General features: G+C 39.1%; 2 protein-coding genes across 3 annotated transcripts; one reads left to right on the top strand and one right to left on the bottom strand.

Annotated features, from left to right (window-relative positions):
* Positions 1-941: 941 nt before the first annotated feature.
* fam3a (FAM3 metabolism regulating signaling molecule A) lies at positions 942-9548 on the bottom strand. The gene is made up of 10 exons (XM_015967825.3): positions 9331-9548; positions 8040-8073; positions 7836-7943; positions 5122-5145; positions 4904-5030; positions 4552-4610; positions 4417-4467; positions 4242-4326; positions 2732-2858; positions 942-1960 (listed from the first exon to the last, which is right to left on the bottom strand). The coding sequence occupies exons 2-10, from the start codon at positions 8050-8052 to the stop codon at positions 1862-1864; spliced, it is 693 nt and encodes a 230-aa protein (XP_015823311.1). The 5' UTR covers positions 8053-8073; positions 9331-9548; the 3' UTR covers positions 942-1861.
* A 203-nt stretch (positions 9549-9751) lies between these two features.
* idh3g (isocitrate dehydrogenase (NAD(+)) 3 non-catalytic subunit gamma) lies at positions 9752-15044 on the top strand. Of its 2 annotated transcripts, XM_015967824.3 has the most exons (13): positions 9752-9894; positions 10085-10129; positions 10387-10398; positions 10888-10985; positions 11074-11189; positions 11296-11356; positions 11462-11594; positions 12139-12272; positions 13316-13418; positions 13803-13949; positions 14033-14127; positions 14206-14266; positions 14629-15044. In XM_015967824.3, the coding sequence occupies exons 1-13, from the start codon at positions 9814-9816 to the stop codon at positions 14728-14730; spliced, it is 1188 nt and encodes a 395-aa protein (XP_015823310.3). In that variant the 5' UTR covers positions 9752-9813; the 3' UTR covers positions 14731-15044. The 2 variants fall into 2 exon arrangements, with proteins under 2 accessions (XP_015823310.3, XP_054601872.2); XM_054745897.2 differs by lacking the exon at positions 10387-10398.
* Positions 15045-18701: the final 3657 nt, after the last annotated feature.

An 18701-nucleotide genomic window follows, 5' to 3' on the forward strand; every position in this document is an offset into this window, starting at 1 on the left:
AGTCCGAGTGACCTGTTGTTATCTGATAGATGTGGTGCACTACACAGCAGGAGGGTTCTCAGAACTTTATAAATCCAGATTTTCTTTTCATTCGCTGGATTTCACAAATAAACAGTGAACCATATTTGTGTAGTGGCAGCCATTTCATGTTTGGCATATTCATGGAACTTCATAGAAATCAGTTGACAATAGACAGCACACCCTAGGAGGCGGCCACCGCAGAGGCACAAATTAGGTTTACATAAGCTGTAATGTAGTTAGACCACCTTAAAACCTGCTTGATATTAAATAAACAAACCAAAGCCACCCTCACAAAACATTGTCATTATGTTTGAAATTTGGTGTTTGTCTTCCTTTTATAGTTTTATTTCTTCCTGTTTGGTCTTTGCTTTCCTGGTGTGGAGAAGTTTTGTTCATTGCTTTTTCTTACTTGGAATTTCCTGGGACTTCCATGAACTGCACCAGTTCACAGCAGTCACATGTGTAAGCAAACCCCAGATTTTGCCTCAAATATCTGCAATATTGGTAGTCGAAGCCAATTTTTTTAAATCTTTGTAGAAAATTGTCTGTGAGGCACCTTGAATAAACTGAGTTGTATTTCTACAAACTAGTGATTTGAATACTTTTAGGGGGTTTATTAGAAATTAACAAATGCAGAGAAATGGGCAAAAACATTATAACCTGCAGAAATATGCTGCATTTTTCCATTTCCTATATTTCTATCTGAACATATTCTCAGAAAACCAACTGCCTGAAGCAGAAGGAGCCCAGGAACATCCTGACAATAAAAACTTTTGAGCTCCTAGTAGAACTCTGATTCCAAGAACTAATCTGAATAAAAACACACACTCTTCCATTTGGCCATTCTGTTCTCCATTATCGTTACAATGCAATGTGTTGTGTTGCTTTCTATGAAACGATCAAATCCAGACAAAAAGATGTTTTACATTTTCTCCTAGCATCAGATAAAATAGTTTATTTTTCCACACTGCTTTAGCGTCAGACCTGCAGGAGGCCAATTGAAAACTTTCATTATCAACTACAAAAAAACTACAACCATTCAAAAAAGTTTAAATTTAAACAAAGTGGAAACGCGTTGCAGACCTGAGACATTAAAGCCATTTGAGGTGAGCCCACACAATTTGTCATCTTTGTTAAAAATAAATAGTTTGACCAAACTAGGACCAAGTTTAAAGAAATCTGTAAACATGGGTGCAACGGCTGATCTCTGGACATAAGAGCAGTTAAATCCCAGGTGGGACAGTAGCAATTAAATATGTATGACACAAAAAATATATAATCAAATAAAATAGTTTTTCCAGAGAATCTATGTGCAGTTGGATAATTTCAGGTTGTTGTATGTGTTGATTAAAATAGCCGGTGTCTGTATATAAAGCATCCAATTACTCTTGTTGCTCAAGCTGAGAGCGTGCACACACGCACGCACGCACACACACACACACACACATACAATGTGCTGTTCAGAAGAGAAAACGTATAACTTCCAACAATGGCTTTGGGAAAAAGGCTATTCCAGCTCAGTTCATTCACTTGTCAGCATCATCCTTTGGTCATCAAGCGTAGGCAACTCCTCTGGTCATAATGTTCTTCGTTTCTTAAAGATCTTTTCAATTCTTGGCTGAAAGGCAGCTATGACACGTATTTTGAAATCCTCTACAAACCACTCTCCGTTTACTTTGTTCCTCCACATGACAGGAAAAGCTAAATATTTCCGTGTCCTCTCGTAGCTCTTCAACATTTTCTGCTGTTTTTATGCAGAAGCTCCTTGGATTTCTAAATGTCCTCATTAGTGATCCTTCAGGCATTGCTGCGGCGTCATGTGAGTCGGTATGAGGCAGAATTAGGCTTCGAGCGGTGGTCTCAGGGGAATGCAGCCATCCATCTCCAGAGACTCGGGCCAGCCTTCATACTTGTTGCTGTTCTTACTGTTCTTCATTCGCTGTTGGGAACAAAGGTAAACAGACTGGGATCGGGTTGTCATGACACCGCAACACCTAATGCTTCCTACTATTTCTGGACCTGAAAGTTTCCAAGTGACTTAGAGGTTCCCAGTCATTATGGCTGCTATGGCTCATTACTATAAGTTTATTACAATCAGCTTCATTTAAAAGATGGAGAATGGTCAGACTGCACTGATCATTTCTAATATACAATTAATTATAGCTGGATTCGGAAGCACTGAAACCAGGATGCAGCTGCTGGTGGGGAAGTTGATTTGGTTTTGTTGGAACCAACAAGCAAACCGTTCCTGTAGGGCTGGGCAATAAATCGAACATTCATCGTCATCAAAATTTCTGACTCTTATCGAGAATTTTTCCCATGTCAATAAATCTGATAATAAAAAAGTGAAAAAATGTGTGTATGTTGGCAACATTCATGTCCCTTTAAAAAGCTGTACCACCTTGAGTCACGTAAAAATGTGACTCAACGTAATACATGCGACAGCCCCACCTAGTGGACAACTTCCGTTTTTGAGCATACCTGTAGTTATTGTCCATTTATCGTTATGGAGGTGAAATCTTCAATATATTGTGATATTGATTTTAGGCCATATCGCCCAGCCCTACGTTGCTGTATTACAGTGAATTTAACACATCTGAGCAGCTTTATGGCCATGCTTGAAAACAACTAAGTGGGACAGAACAGCTGTGTAATACAAATCACTCAGGTCATTTTTACTGTGAAGTTTGGTGAACCAAAGCCTCCATACCTGCTCAAAGGGACTCTTATTCTCGATGCCCTTAGCACCAACAAACACCCAGCTGTCTCTAAAAGCCAGCTCTTTCACCGCTGAGCTCCCGAGCTCCTCGAACAAACGCCGAGACTCATCATTCATTCTAGGAGAAAGAAAGAAAAAAAAACTGTTGGTGTTTATTGTTTAGACCACGTGTTCATGCTGAAAAACACCAAATCAGTTTCATTTGAAGTCTTTTAGCACAAAAACTAATTTGCCCATAGTTGAAACATCTTGTAAAAAGTTGCCACCTGGATTAAGCAAAAATGTTTGTTTATGCATAAAGATATAACCTTTCACAGAGGTGAGGTGGAAATGTGGGTGAAGTGTTCTGCCAAAGGACACAACAAAATCTGGGATTGAACCAGCAACCTTTAGCTAACTGGACGACCCACTTTACCGCTCGAGCCACTGGTACAAGCCTCCTATTTGACACTTTAACCTCAACTGTTGCCATGAGTAGCTTCTCATTTCTTAAACAAATGTGTCAAACGAGATGCGTCTGGGGAAAGATAGTCTGTTGGTTGACACACACCACACAGAGCAAACATCTAAGGAGACTGCAGAAACCACTAAATGTCCAATGCATTATTAAAAATTGGAAAGTGGGGAACCATCAAAAGAATGTCTGAATAATCATGATCAATGATTGCTTTATCCTTTAAGCTTCAATCTTTAAATGAAAAGCGCTTTATGAATTAAGTATAGATCGATTAAACGTTCGGTTAAATCAAAGCAAAGAAAACCAAACGTAGAAGTCTGGGCTGTTTAATAGTGAAAGTACATCTCCACATGCATAACGCAAAGGAAACTTAAGGGACTGGGACTAAATAGCTGTGTAGTCGCAAGAAATTCCCTCATCAGTGAGGCTGAGCAGAGAAAAAGGCAGCAGGTTGCAGGGAAGCATAACAATTGGACTTTGGAGCAATGGAAGAAGGTCATCTGATCTGATGAATTTAGCCTGTTCCAGAGTGAGGGGTGCATCAGGGTAAGAAGAGAGGCTGATGGATGGATGCAGCCATCATGCAACACGCCTGTGGTCAGTCTGTGATTTAGGTTTGGTGTGGTTGGACAGGTCGAGGGTCAGCAACATTATTTGCCTTAACCCCATTGAGAATCTTTGGGATGTGCAGGTCAGATTCTCCCATCATTAATATAAAGTCTTTGGTGTAAAATTAATGCATCAATGCACGAAAAAGAAATGCTGCGACATTGCAGAAGCTTCTCGAAACAATGCCAGAGCAAATGCAATCAAAGCTAAAGGTGGTCAGATGAGGTTACTACTCACTTTATCCAAAACAAGACTGTAAATCAGGTCAAATACATGTTCAAATGAGTGATCATAAAAAGTTGGCTGTAAAATCAACAGCAGATACACTGTTAATCATTCAGACTGGACATTCACCACTAACGTTTAACTTTCAATGAAACTGTTAATCAAAACCTTACAGGTGCTCAGAGGGCACCGATATGACATTGTTCTTACTTTGTAGCTGCATCATCAAAGGAAGCAACAAACACAAGCGTTCCTTCATGAAGAGGCCGAAGAAACTTCAATAAGTCAGAAACGTCTGAAAGCAAAGACCAGATCTGGCGTGAGCCATTTTTAGGACTGAAAAAGATTTTTATATAAACAAATATACTGTGTGAGGTTTTGTTACCTCCTGCCCACATGTCAAAGTTTTTTGTTGCTAAGAGCTCTCCTGTCACACCTGGAGCAGAGAAACAAGAGTGAGATGGTAAAAAACGGCCAGATTAATAATATAATAAGAGCCTGCTACAGGTGGAGGTTTTACCATTAACCAAAGCTATGTTCAGTCCCCTGCCGACGTTGTTTCTCACACTGCTCACCAATCTGTTAGAAAGAGGAGCACACTTTTACACACAGACCTTCCTTTACACATTTGTTTACTCTGCCCGACACCAACGGAACAGCAACACGAGGGGAACAACAAGACAACAAACAAAACCAGATTAGGGAGCACTAGTCAGAAACGATACTTGCATTGAGCTCCCCCAGACAGCCTGGTTATGAGAGCACGGAGGGGAAAAAAATAAAACAGTGAAACAGAAACAAAACACAAACTGTGACAGCAGGGGAGACATGGACAGACAAATAAATAACAAGACCTGAGCACTAAACCTTACATCTTGTCCTCCAAGCAGATTTTGGGGCCGATGACATTCGCAGCACCAGAAACTAGACGAAAAGCTAAATGCTTTGGAGGACACGGTGCTGAAAGTCCACATTTATACCTCCGGGGACGTGATTCAGCTGTAATATATGATACATTAGTCTTTGCTGAATAAATAAAGATGTAAATTCAATTTAAATGAGCCTTGCTGGTGGAATATCATCTACTTACATGGGGTTGGTTCAGCTTTTGTGTCTGAAAACAAACACATTTCTTAGTAAAACGTCTCAAAAATAAAAAAAACAGACATTGTGCCTTCTAACATATCTTTACAGAAGCAAATGTCACACCTTGTAGGAAAATTGCATTTAAAAAAATCAAAACAGTGATCCTAAACCATACAAAACTAAAACAAATTCAATCAGATTTAACTGACAAAGTCACCAGACTTTTTCCAGTGCATCTGCAGTGGTCTCTAGTATATCAGTGAGTTGATCTCTGTGGGAAAAAAGCTCTGGTGTGCCTATTTCAGGAACTAGTGGTGAGCCAGAGCAGAAAAACAACAGAGTTTTATTTTGTGATATTCAGACATCTCGCATCTGATTGGCTAACAGCAACTCAACTCTACCACTGAGTTTGTTAGCTTTGCAACTGATAGAATAATTATTCATGTTTTCTTTATCATGCTTTATGCTTTTATTACATTTAAAGATTGTTTTCATTTATCATGTTTTATGCTTAATGATTTTACCATTTGATGCTTAAACAGTTGCTGTATTGTAAAGTCCCCTCATGAGACTTTAAGAGTGTTAAAATCTGACCTAATGTGACCCAAAGTTGACCTGAGGAGATCTGCTGATCTGTCAATTGCTGACTCGTGCAACTGCTTGCTACTCATCGTGTGATTAGACACTGAAAGTTCTTTGTGTAATAATGAATGCTCTTTGTTTGAAACTTGTAACAATTAAAGACTGAGGGCTGTGTTTCCCCCCTCCCTTCAGATCAGCTCTTCAGGCATGTACCTAGGGAGCTCCCAGCTTGTAATAAATAGCCAAAGGCCAGAGTGGCGAGGGATTTCACAGTGAGGTGGAGATCACACTGTGTTATCTCTGTCATTCTCCTCGAGCTTAAAAAAGAATTCTGACTTTTGCGTCTCTTTCCTTGTGTTGTGTTGTTATATGGTGTCTTAGGTGCTTAAACCTGACAGCAACGTTGATGTTTTATCTCCACAAATAACACAAGCCTGAAGGAGTTCGTCCATGTTGTGGAGTTGGGGAAATATATCTGTGCACCATTTCTCAGACTTAAAATTTGCCCACATCACAGCTGAGCTTCAGACAGCAGGTTTAGAGTCTTATTTCCTGATATTTGGACATCTCGCCTCAGATTGGCTAACAGCGATGCGACTCTACCACTGACTTGCAACGTGGATGTTTTATCTACACAAATAACACAAGCCTGGAGGAATTCTGCTATGTTGAGGAGCTGCTAATGCTAACAGTTAGCTTAAATGCCAGCTCAGTGGCCTAGTGATAGTGTGCGCCTTGGGACTGGGAGATCAGGGTCATCCCAAAGACTTCATTAAAAAAAGACCCAATGCCTCCCTGCCTAACACTCAGTTTTAAGGGGTTCGATTGGGGGGTTAAACCACCAAACTGTCCCCGAGTGCGGCCGTGTCTGCAGCTCACCGCTTCCCACAGGGATGGGTCAAAGGCAGTTTTCACCACACCGCACCAGTGTGTGTAACAACTATGGGCCCTTAACTTTAAACTAGCCGAGATGTCCACTGCTGATTCCTGCACGTTAAAACAACAGCCTTCTCCGTCGTGAGTCAAGATGAGTGAGTCCATTAATGTTAAGTGACAGTAGCTGTTTTTATAGGACCATAGTATTTTCAAAATGGGATTTGCTGCGGCTTCCTGGGGAGGATAAAGGTTGTTTATGAGATCAGACCGTGGCGGTAATGTGGCGCCATCATGGTAATTTTATAAAAGATTAGGTGATGGCGGCATAAAGCGGGTATGGGGGCAGTCTCTGTGCTGCCGCAGACTTCCGTTTATCTTGGACAAAACTTGCTTTTTATTGCAATTGAAGCCGTGATCATTTTTTTTAAACAAGCAGCTCCTAAAGATGTCTGTTCCCATCAGTCCCTGTGCAGTCTCTGGTGATCTGAGTTTCAGCTCTAACAGAAAGGCTCATGGAGCTCTGCGGCGCTCCAGTTTGCCATCTCAGCTGATTTTGTTCAAAAAGCAAACCTTATTGCCTGTGTTTACTTTTATTTTCAATAAATTTGCCAGTCGGAGCTCAGCAATAACTCCCCACGCCATCATGACATCTGCCTCTGTTGCGCCAGGGCCCATACGACAGACCATTACCACAATAATACTACCTAACGAGGCGGAACGAATGCCTCAATATTCGTGCAACGCCATGCCGGCATGGCTCATTTATAGGCATACCATTGTGGTAATATTACGCCGATTTGTGGGCATGGTGTGTCTTATAAAAGAGACTAGAGTGACATAGATATGTCATCCTAGATTCTCACCATCTATTTTCTATCAGAAGCTAATGCAGGAGATAGGTGTAGGAGACTATTTTCATGTTCAGCCTGCATGAAAAACTCTGTGACTGATTATAGTCAGAAAAACAAAAACATTTTTTTTCAGTCAACCGCACCTTTAAGTGAAAGTGTGAAGTAAAACTTTCACTGGCTTTTCTAATCCGAGTTTCCCCGTCTATTGACGGCTAATGCAGGAATAAGGGTAAAAAACTTGTTTCACATCAGCCTGCATGTGAAACTCAGAATGACTAATCAAACTTTAAAAATAACAAGTAAAACCCGCCTTCCCAGTGAACTAGGTCTTCGAAGCTTGTTTTCTTTAAAGATGGTGTCCTGACTTGGTCACTCCACTACTCAGTAACTTCAATTTAACTTGCTTTACCGCCAAAAAGACTCGTCACCGACGCGCTACCCTCCTTTCCGAAGAAGGTGTTTGCAAGCAGCCACATGAGTCCAATCAGGAGCAGCACAGCTGCAGCTCGTAAGGGTCCTAACAAGAAAATCAGGAAAAACCAGCTTTAGTGGAAAATTTACTCAGTTAAAAAAACCAAAGATTCAAAGTAACAAAGCAGAACCTGAAACTCACCAGTCAGTCTCATGATTCAGCGTCTCTGATACACCTGTGCAAAGTTAAAGTTTTTTTATTAAGCACATTTAAAACACCAGATCTTAGCCAAATGAATGTATAAGAAATTAGAACATTAAAATAGATTTTGGTCAACATTTATTCACAAGAAAATAAAGCAAAACATGTATGAGATATAGTTTTGTTCTTATTTTACTCATTTTTAAACACAAACACCAACACTTACGTTTGGTTAAATTCTGGACCTCTTTAAAATGCTACTCCTTCTGTTGGAATCTGATTGAAGATTTTCTATATTTATGGCCTGTTTCAAATTCACTCATAAAACATCAATGCTAATTGAATCTGAGCATTGATGGGTTCCTTCCAAATCTCTAGTTTTCTTATTTTAAGCCATTATTTTATGGACCATCCTAGGGATCATAACACTTTTCATATCCTTGCCCTCACATCGTCTTCAAGCCTGTTTTGTTGTCATGTTACAGCGAAAATATAGTTGAATCAACTTAAAAGTCACATCACAGCTGCAACTTGCATGAAAATGTATTTTAAGCATGTAATATAAACTGCTATGGACCTGACAAATACTTCTCCCTTTACTTATCGGTCGAGGGCCTGGTAGGATGATTATGGAAAAAAATTAACCTCTAAAATTCTAATTGAACGTGCAAGATCAAGCTGGTTTTGATCTATTTTTGAAAGAAAAAAATGTCACTGTGCCATTCTTTACTACGAATCTTATTTTTTCTTCTGGATGTCCTTGTGCTGTTCAAGCAAGGAAAACTGTCAATTTGTAGTCTACACAATTTTCCAATAAAATTGGTCAGACTCGTTATTCTTCTGTTATGATGGAAATGACTGAAAAGTCTTAACTACTGTTTAATTTGTTAAAATGACTCACCTTCAATTATTGTGACTTTTTAAAGTGAATAACGTCTTATTTTTAGTCGACTTTTTGGGTGAAAATCAGATCTCATTAAATATTCTAAAACATAAACAAAATGAAGTATTAACCATAAAGGCTAATTGAATCAGCCTAATATATATATATATAGCACATTCAAGCTCATTCTTCTGGGTGAATAAAAACAAATCATAATATTTTATTGGAAGTGTTTTATGTAAAAATAGATAAATGTCATTCACTCAACCCCGATCAATGACATTCTCCTACAAGTGTCACATGAAGGTTTTACTTAATGCTGATTAAAACACGAAAGAAGGTGATGAAGTTTGTAATCAAAAGCATTATTTATCCCTGACATTTCCACATGAAACTGATTTTACCTACCTAATCCTGGTTTAAGAAGAGGCTTTTCCACTTTGCTGCTAGCACGTTCAATATCATGGAAGTACGAGCGAAATGACAAGCCTCCGAGACATTTACAGTTTCCTGCGCTGTTTCTTCATCTGGGGACTTTTTAAAAGTCAATACGCTTCAATTCAAAACATATTAATGCCAGAAAAGTCAAGTTGAAGATTTAAAACCGAAAAATCAATGAACTGGGGACAAATTATGTTTATTCAGATTCCCATTTCCCCGGAAATAACAAATTCCACTCTGTTCTCACAGAGCATGCGCAAGGAGGTTCACGTGACCGAATGTTTTATTTACATGTATTTAATCTTCTTTATTTTATTTGTCAGAAAACATATTAAGATTTAGAAAACTTAAAAATAAATTAATTTGATCAAAGATATTTAAACAATTGCGCGAGCAGCACTAAACCTCCTCCTCACGCTCACACACGACTACTCCTCCCTCGTAATCAAGATGGCGGCGCACGGTATTGTTCTCTCGGCTTCTAAAATCATAAACCGTCTTTGGGGTCGACGCCTTGGAAATACGGCTAAAGTAAGGCAGGAAATATGCTTCATTAGTTATGTTCTTAACTACGAGCCGTGGCGTTAATCGTAACTCATTTATTTCACTTGAGCACAAGGTCATGATGCAAAAAGCTAATCATGTAAATGTCTTTAGTCGACTAAAGGTATGAGTGTGAGAGAATTCAACCTGTTTCACGTAAACATGTTATGTGTTTTAGGTATTTGCACCAACTTTGACAAGCCAAAGGAACAAAACATATCTTGTGAGTAATAAACACCACCGCTGTTTCAGCAAATAACCAAATAAAGAAAAAAATCACAGCTTTTTACTGTTTGTTTCAAAGTAATGTATATATTTATTGACATTTTTTAGTATTTGTCTTGTTCTGTATCATAAAAGTGTCAGTGTTCATTAATTTCTGTTTTTTACTTAATTTTTTTACACATGTGTACGAAAAAAGTTCTGTTGCTCAACAAACTTATTTTTTTCCTTCTGCTTTATGTGAATCTTCTTTAACAGAGAGAAAACATTGTAAGTAGCTTCATGTCTTCACTTTACTTTATTTTTTTTACTAGTTTATAATAATAAAAAAGTTATATAAATGTTTTTAAAATAATATTACATGTAAAACAACCAGTGTGTCACAATGTGAGCAATGGAATGTCTTACTTAATATTAAATGTGCTCCCAGTCTAGCACTGTCATTTTCCAACGTGCTACAAAACTATATAATGATTTAGAACTTGTGCTTAATTGTGCACGATTGACAGCTTTCACCATGAAGAAAATCCCTCAACCTGTTACTTCCTATTTCTTTATTGCATTGTACTTTTATTAACAGCTTATGCTTACTTTAGTTTCCTTTCATGACATGTGTGGTTGACTTGTTCTAAATACTGAAATAATTAGAGTTGGAAGTAGTGCATATTCACTTTTGCTTTTGTGATGACAAGAAAACAAGTTGTTGGAAATCTGTTTTAGTATCGTGGTTGATTTTTGTGTTGCCTTACTATGCTACAGCCCCCTCCTGCAAAGTATGGAGGCAGACACACGGTGACTCTCATACCTGGAGATGGAATCGGTCCAGAACTTCTCAGTCACGTCAGAGAGGTTTTCAGGTGGTTAAACTGAACCGTGTTCAAAAGGATAATCTACAGACCCATGATGACTCCTATTTTATTGTCTGATTTGTAATTGGGCCTGTAGGTTCAGCTGTGTGCCGGTGGACTTTGAAGTAGTGAATGTTAACTCTGCTTTGGAGACGGAGGATGACATCAATAATGCCATCACTGCCATCCGTCGTAATGGAGTTGCCCTTAAAGGTAAGTTTATAGGTCCTAGAATATGAGACACAGCTGTCAGTAGCTGGCAGTTTATATTAAAACCACAATAATCTTAATAGAAAAATCTTTTTTATGTATTCAATAGGTAACATAGAAACTAAACATACCATGCCTTCATCTGTTAAATCCAGAAACAACCTGCTACGGTAAGCACCAGAAGAAGTTGTATTGGCTGCCACCTTTTTGTCCGATGGCTCACATTTCCTACCTAATTTGTTCCTTTGTGATTGCTTGCTTTTCCATTTCAACAGCACAAGCTTGGATCTGTATGCCAACGTGATGCACTGCCAGTCCCTCCCCGGAGTCCAGACTCGCCACAAGAACATCGACATCATGATCATCAGGGAGAACACCGAGGGAGAATACAGCAGCCTGGAGCACGAGGTCTGACTGAGAAAAAAAAAATCTATACTAAAATAAATTCCTCATGCTCCTTCCTGTATAAGACAATCTGTACCATCTTTGTTTTGGTTTGGAAGGTGACTTTAGTACTAGCTAAGTCATTAACAACCTGAAATAAATTTGGAGAGCCTGTCGACCTTCTAGCATCCTGATCAATACTGACCTCATTAAACTGACTGAGCTGGTGCCAATAGCTGTAAGTAAAAGGTTAGCTAGTAGAATACACATCATAGGATATTTTTGGCCATTTTGAGTGTTTTTCTGTGGAAACGTTATTCCCACAGAGAGATAAGACCCTTTTATTTAAAGCTGCTTTTACCTAAACCTTTTATTTAGTTATTTTTAACTCAAATATGTCTGTGATAAGCGCTATATAAATAAAATGTACTTACTTACTTGTTACAATAATGTTGGTTATTTGCCATGTAGGTTGTTACAGGAAATAATGAGTTTATTGTTGATCCTTAATTGTCTTTAGCTCTGCTGTTGTTCCATTTATTTCTATTTTCTGATTGTTTGATCTCAGAGTGTATCGGGGGTGGTAGAGAGTCTGAAAATCATCACCAGGAGTAATTCCCTCAGGATCGCCGAGTATGCATTCCAGCTGGCCCGGGAGAAAGGCAGACGCAGGGTCACAGCAGTGCACAAGGCTAACATCATGTAAGTCACTTTGTGGCATGCGTCTCTTCACTTTTCAGTCTTAAATAATGTAGCGATTAGAGATTACGATGACATGACCTCACGATCGGGGTCTCGCTCTGGGGTTACTCTCCAATGAGTAACAAAAAGGTCCCAGTGAAAATCACAGATCACATAAGCAGCTTGAAAACAAAGAAGACGGGATTAAAAGCAGGAAAAGCTGTTGAGCTCTGGCTGTACAAACTGATTTGGGATCATTTTGGAGATGGATGTTTATAAGCTTCCTAAAAGGAAGGAGAAAATAACGATTCATGGAGGCAGCTAGAATCGGGACTAGAAACATGGATTTATAGTAAATACTGTCAGTTTTCATGGGAAGAACATCTTTTTACAATATGTTTGCAAACTACGGCTCAGATTATCCATTTACTTCTAATTTACCTACTTTTATTTAACTTCAGTGTTTATGATGGAGGCTGGTAAAGGAACCTAGGTTGTCTATTTAGTCTGAATTGAAGATAAAGGTGACATTTCAGATGATCACAAATGACAAACAAGTGCTCTGTTAATTAAATTTGTACAGAAATTAACTTGATTCTCAAAAGGTTGCTTTAAATGATGATGTATGCCCTTAACCCTTTGTAACGGTCTCTGAACTGGGCTCAAATGCCTGTACAATTCTCATCTGTGCACAAAACATCTGCAAGAAAATGAAGCTGAACTTTTTTCATGGAGGCTTTTGCTTACTTTACCTCTCCTCGTTGACATTTTTCACTGACTTCAGCTTTTGTTTTATGAATTTTGTGTAAAAAGCAAATTTATTCAAATAGTATGAAATCCACTTTCTGAACATATTTTAATGCTTTAATTCCACCAGTTTTTTTTAGGTAGCTATGATTTTTATTATTTAAAACCTTTAATAAACTTCAATATTCACTTTTTATATTGGAGTTATGGCAATCTTTTTAAACGTTTTACCCCCAGTGAGCACCGTAGAACAGTGATGTGTAACATCTGTTATTTTACTGGAAACATTGATTTTCTTTTCCTGTTTTCTCCTACAGGAAGCTTGGCGACGGCTTGTTTCTGCAGTGCTGCAGAGAAGTGGCTTCTGGATACCCAGATATCACATTCGACAGCATGATTGTGGACAACACCACCATGCAGGTGATGCACAGAGACGCATTTAAGTTATTCCAGCTGAATTCAAGCATCCAGCAGGAGCAGAGTGCACCCTGAAAGCAGGAGGAAACTTAAAACGACCCAAAAACAAATAACTACTAAATACAAAAACTTTGCAGGTGGCAAAAATATGAAAACAAAGAAATAATTAAAAATGCAGTAAAATGAGATTGAGCCATCTTTAGTTTTAACTTGTAGCTCTGTAAAGAAAGATGCTGAGTCAGTATTTATAATAGATTGGTCTGATTCATCCACACTTGTGTTGTTTTTATGTTTCACCTCCCTTATGTAGTTTTTCTAAATGAAATGATTAGTTTTTTGAATGTTTCCAGATCTGAATTTTGTACCTGCCCCTGTTTGTGTTATCAGCTTGTATCCAAGCCCCATCAGTTTGACGTGATGGTGATGCCCAATCTTTACGGAAACGTCGTTAGCAACGTGTGTGCTGGCCTCGTGGGCGGACCCGGCCTCGTACCGGGCGCCAACTACGGTCGGGATTATGCTGTATTTGAAACTGTGAGTGGACCAGAAATGACCAGAGCTGTCCTCATTTCATGACATTTGGTAAATCTCACCTGGTGGATGTGCTGTCACCTCAGGCTACAAGGAACACAGGAAAAAGTATTGCAGGCAGGAACATCGCTAACCCTACAGCCATGCTGCTAGCCAGCTGCATGATGCTGGACCACCTTAAGTAAGCTCTCAGTGCTGCAGTTTGATCCAAAGTATAATCCTGTGACTGGATTTAATTCTGTCTGCCGTTTCTCTCCAGGCTTTATGATTATGCCACCGTGATCAGGAACGCAGTTCTCACCACAATGAATGAAACCAGGGTGAGTTATCCATCACTGACAGGCCTTTTCCCTCTCTTGTCATTCTGCCACAAAGATAACAGACCATTATTGTGTGACAAGGTGACAGGCCCTTGTGGCAGATCTGGAATGAGAGCAGAAACAAAACGCTCACACGAGCCATCTTTGTGTCTTTTGGCTGTCAAAAAGCTCTGATCAGGTTCTACACTGTAGTGTCTGATTAAAAATCAGGTGTTAGTCTTTTCAGGGAGTTTTTCCTGTAAGCTATCAATAAAGCTTGAAAAAGACATTAACAGGCAGGAATCTCATTTATAATACTAGCATTTCATGAGTTTTTATGTGTTTTTACATGTTATTAAACTCTTGTTGTTGTGTTCTGACAGTTGCACACGGCTGATCTCGGAGGTCAGGGCACCACATCAGATGTGGTCCAGTCCATCATGAAGATCATCCAGAGTAAAGGACAGCTCACAGCAGACTTCTAAACTGTCTCTCCTGGTCCCATCCTCTCACACACTCATCAGAGGTGTGAGTCTAAAGGGACCAGCCTCTGCACGTGGACCAGATCACAGATTATAAAAACAAACATGTGTCCACTCTTGCATGTTTTCCACATGTTACCGAGCTACGCTGAACACTTTGCAAAGTTTTTACTTTTCGTGATATTTTAGAACAACTCCGGTTCTGCTGTAAGACATGTTTTTGTTACGGTTTTATTTAAACGGTTTAATCAGTTTTTAAACGGTTTCCTCACAAATGCCTGACAGGTTAAAGGTTAATATATAAAGTATGAAACCACTGGGAGGCGCTGTTGTCTGTGTTTTCATAGTGAAGCTGATTGCTGTTCATTTGGAAGCAACCTGTATCTTATTTGTTGTGGATAGCTCTTTGAATAGCCTTAGTTTGGGGAAACAGAAACATTATGACCAGATTGATGGGCTAACTACTAGTGTTAAGTGAGGCCAAACAAAATTAAATCTGTTTTTTCTAAACTGAGACTTCATAACTTTTCCTCTGAACCCCTCTTTAAGAGTTTTGAACTATTAAGACTTAATCAACCAGAATGTGTAATATTCTTTAAAGGCCCTAATTACATATTTTTTGTTTGCTCTAAGTTGCCTTTTATTATGGTTGTCCTTTTTGTTGAACATGGTGATTCAGCTGTTTGCAAATTAAGTAAACATTCTTGTGCAGCACATAAAAAGGAGGTTATGTTGTGTTGACGTCCGACCAGACAGATGCTCTTAAAGCCCGGTGTGAAATGTTAATGACGCACCTTTACTGTATAACAAAGATCAATAAAGAAATGAATCTTTTAATGTCTCATTTTGAGTTTTAATTTATGTCAAAATCCTGTTCTGACCTGAAAATAAGCTTCAGCACGTTTTAAGATGTCACACCTGCGTTACATGTCTTTTCTGTGGATGTGAACTTTCTGATTTTATATTCCATCACTAGATGGCAACACCACTTTCTGGTGCAAAACAGACAGAAGCAAGTTCTGTTACACTCACTGTTGAGGACAAAACTCAGGATGTACAGTACATGCTTTCACACCACGTGTTTAAGCTGCAGTGGAAGGAAAAATTACTCAAATTCCTCTATAAGCAGGAAGGCCGTTGGACATAATTGGTTAATTAGGAGCATTATAATAATTTGTTGCCTGTTATTTCTAAGATCCAGGGTCTTAGCCTTAGGTTATGTATTTTTAAGACAAACCTGGAAGGTATGCAAATAATCACACTCCACCTCTTAGTGTGATAATGCCCTGCAGCCATTGGGCCACATCTGAACATAATCATCCTGGCTAATTTATCATCTGGCCAACGCTGTGGGAACTCTGCACCTCTTTTTGAACATTTGCATATGGAGCACAGAAGTCCTCGGAGGCCTGTTCTCTTAAATATTAGAGAAGATCACTGATCATTTGCAATCCCACTGCAAAATGGGAATGAAAGAGCTTAAACTTTGACATCTGTTTTTACTTGCTCACACCTTATGTAAGTTATTTACCTGCAGAGATAGAGGGTTAGGGTTAGGGTTTCATTTTCACTGTGCTTCCTAAAGGAGTTTCTCTGATCAGTTTGTTCCATCCAGGCTGTTTGCCTCAGCATATCTCACAGGAACCCCTCACCCCGTTTCACCCCTCAATGCTGCTGGTCACGCCCACCTGAGCCGCCGCTGGAGCCGAGCCCTGAGGCTGATGGACATCAGTTTGGAGAAACCAGGAGATGCTGCAACAGAAGGTCAGACGACCTTCACGGGCTACCATTCAAAATTTAAATAAAGCCTCATTTTCAGCGAACGCTCTGGTGTTTAATTTAAGAGATGCTTTTACTATTTTGTTGAATTTTAAAAGCAAATTATTTAAAAAAATCATTTTTATTCATTCAGTGTTTTTGCAGGCATGCAGACAGTTTATGTTTTATGTGCCCAGTCATTGAATCTGTTAAACCTATTGTTGTACAAGGAAACACTTCTGTTGGTGAAACCGAAGTTCAATTCTGTCTTTTTGGAATATTTTACCTAAAAAGGAGGACTATCAAAGTAATACCTTCGCTTTGGTTTGAAAAATAAAAAAACGTCTTTGTCCTACAGGAATGAACTAACGGCGGTTTCAGGTCGAGTCCAGAGTGTTTTGCTGCTCTCTTAAAATTGCCTCAATCTTTAAAATTTTATAGCAGTTCAAGAAACTTTATTTTATAAATCTTAATGTTGCCATTATATTCTCATTACACAGTTTTTACATGGAATTTTGTACATTTACAACGTAAACACCACCAGCAGCAGCAAAATGATGCTCTTTCAGTTCATCCAGGGGTCAAGTTTGGTTAAAAAAAAATATATATATATGTATAGTTAAAGGTGTGGGAAATTTGTTAAATCAACTCATTTGCAGTGGTCTCTGGTACGTCTGCCTTGAAAGCAGTACTCGGGGCAAAAAAAAAAATCATCAACTCATTCATCAGTTTGATTCCCTCATCTAAAATCAAATCAAGGTTTTTCCTAAACGGTTATGTTTTAGTTCAGCATGATTCACGTTTTCTTTCCTCCATGAGGATCAAGCAGGTGATGCTCGCCGTCAGTCAGCTTGCATCTGATTAGCCTTTCCATGAGCATTGCTGTATCCAGTCAGCAGCTTTCTAACTTAATTTTTTCCTCTCTCCTGAATTTATGTCTTAACCATATCAAGTTACGTCAGCAATTCTTTGTTGCTCAGGCCCTCTAGACTGCATATTTTGGGCTGTCTGCGTGTCCTCGTGGCTTTCGCTTCATAGGAACTTTCAGTGTTTTCCTCAGCAGTTAAATCCTTAACCAGGGGGGCGTATTAGGAGAGGACAGTTAGTGGTTTGTAGTGTTTGCTTGGTAAAAAAAAAAAAAGTATTCGCTGCAAAGAGCAGGTCAGAAAAATGCAAAGAGGAATAAAGAGTCGAGTGTGTGGATGTGTTTGTAGCTTATCGTGTTGGGAAGCAAAACGTTTATTTTTAAGACTAAAAAGACCAATTTGACATCCGGTTTTATTTTTTCTGTTTTTACAGATCGTAAAGATTCTAGTCACTGAGCGACACCCTGGTGATCCATAACGTCTCAGTTTTCTTTACCTTTTAGCTGCTTCCCCTGCTTTCTATTTCAGTTCCTGTTCACCTTCAGGCAATGACTTTCAACAACCGCTAAAGGTCATTATTATTTTTAAAAATCTCACATGTTGTCATTTCTTTGTCAGCACCAAGCTTCAACTTTCACCTTTGTCAGCAGTGGAAAGATATCAGATGTTTTCTATTTTAAGTTCAAAATCAGCCTAAAGAGGAGGTTCACATGGCTATTTTGTGCAGCTCTGGTGCTTTTGTTGTGCCTTACATCCATGTAGCTCTCGGTTTCATCCCTGGAGGGGTAATCTGATGCTCCAGGCATAGCTTTGTGTGCACAATTCTCTTTTCTCTGTGCACATCTGCATGTAGTTTTCCTGCAGCCATGCTCATGACTGATTCCACCTGCAGCCCTTTACCCAGCTCTGTCCTGGTATCCTGACCTGTCAGCGGTCCAGCACAGGGTAAACGTGTGTGTCTGGGGGTTTTATTGCATTGTGTCTAAATTAGATCCTGTCCATCTTGCTCACTTTTCCTGAATCACTTTGCACAGTATTTATTCATCTCTCCAGCACTGAAAGCTCCTTGGCAAAGCAAGAGTGAGAGAAGCCTGCAAGCTATTTCTGTTTGGGTTTATGTTTACGAGGCCCCTGCTCTGATTACTTGGTCTTCTAAGAACACTGATAAGCTCTCTCTGAACTGCAGAAAACAGTTGGGTTTGTTGTGGCCAGATGTAGACTAAAGATGAGGCAAAGGAAAAGAAGTAGAGACGGAGACTGATTGGATATTGATGTGCTATTAGTTCCACCCAAATGCATTTTTTTCCTTTCTAGGCTTTGTTTTTCTGTCTATTCTTGTTTTCGGGCTCT

This window comes from Nothobranchius furzeri, chromosome 15 (assembly GCF_043380555.1).
Source record: "Nothobranchius furzeri strain GRZ-AD chromosome 15, NfurGRZ-RIMD1, whole genome shotgun sequence".
Taxonomy (NCBI): Eukaryota; Metazoa; Chordata; class Actinopteri; order Cyprinodontiformes; family Nothobranchiidae; genus Nothobranchius; species Nothobranchius furzeri.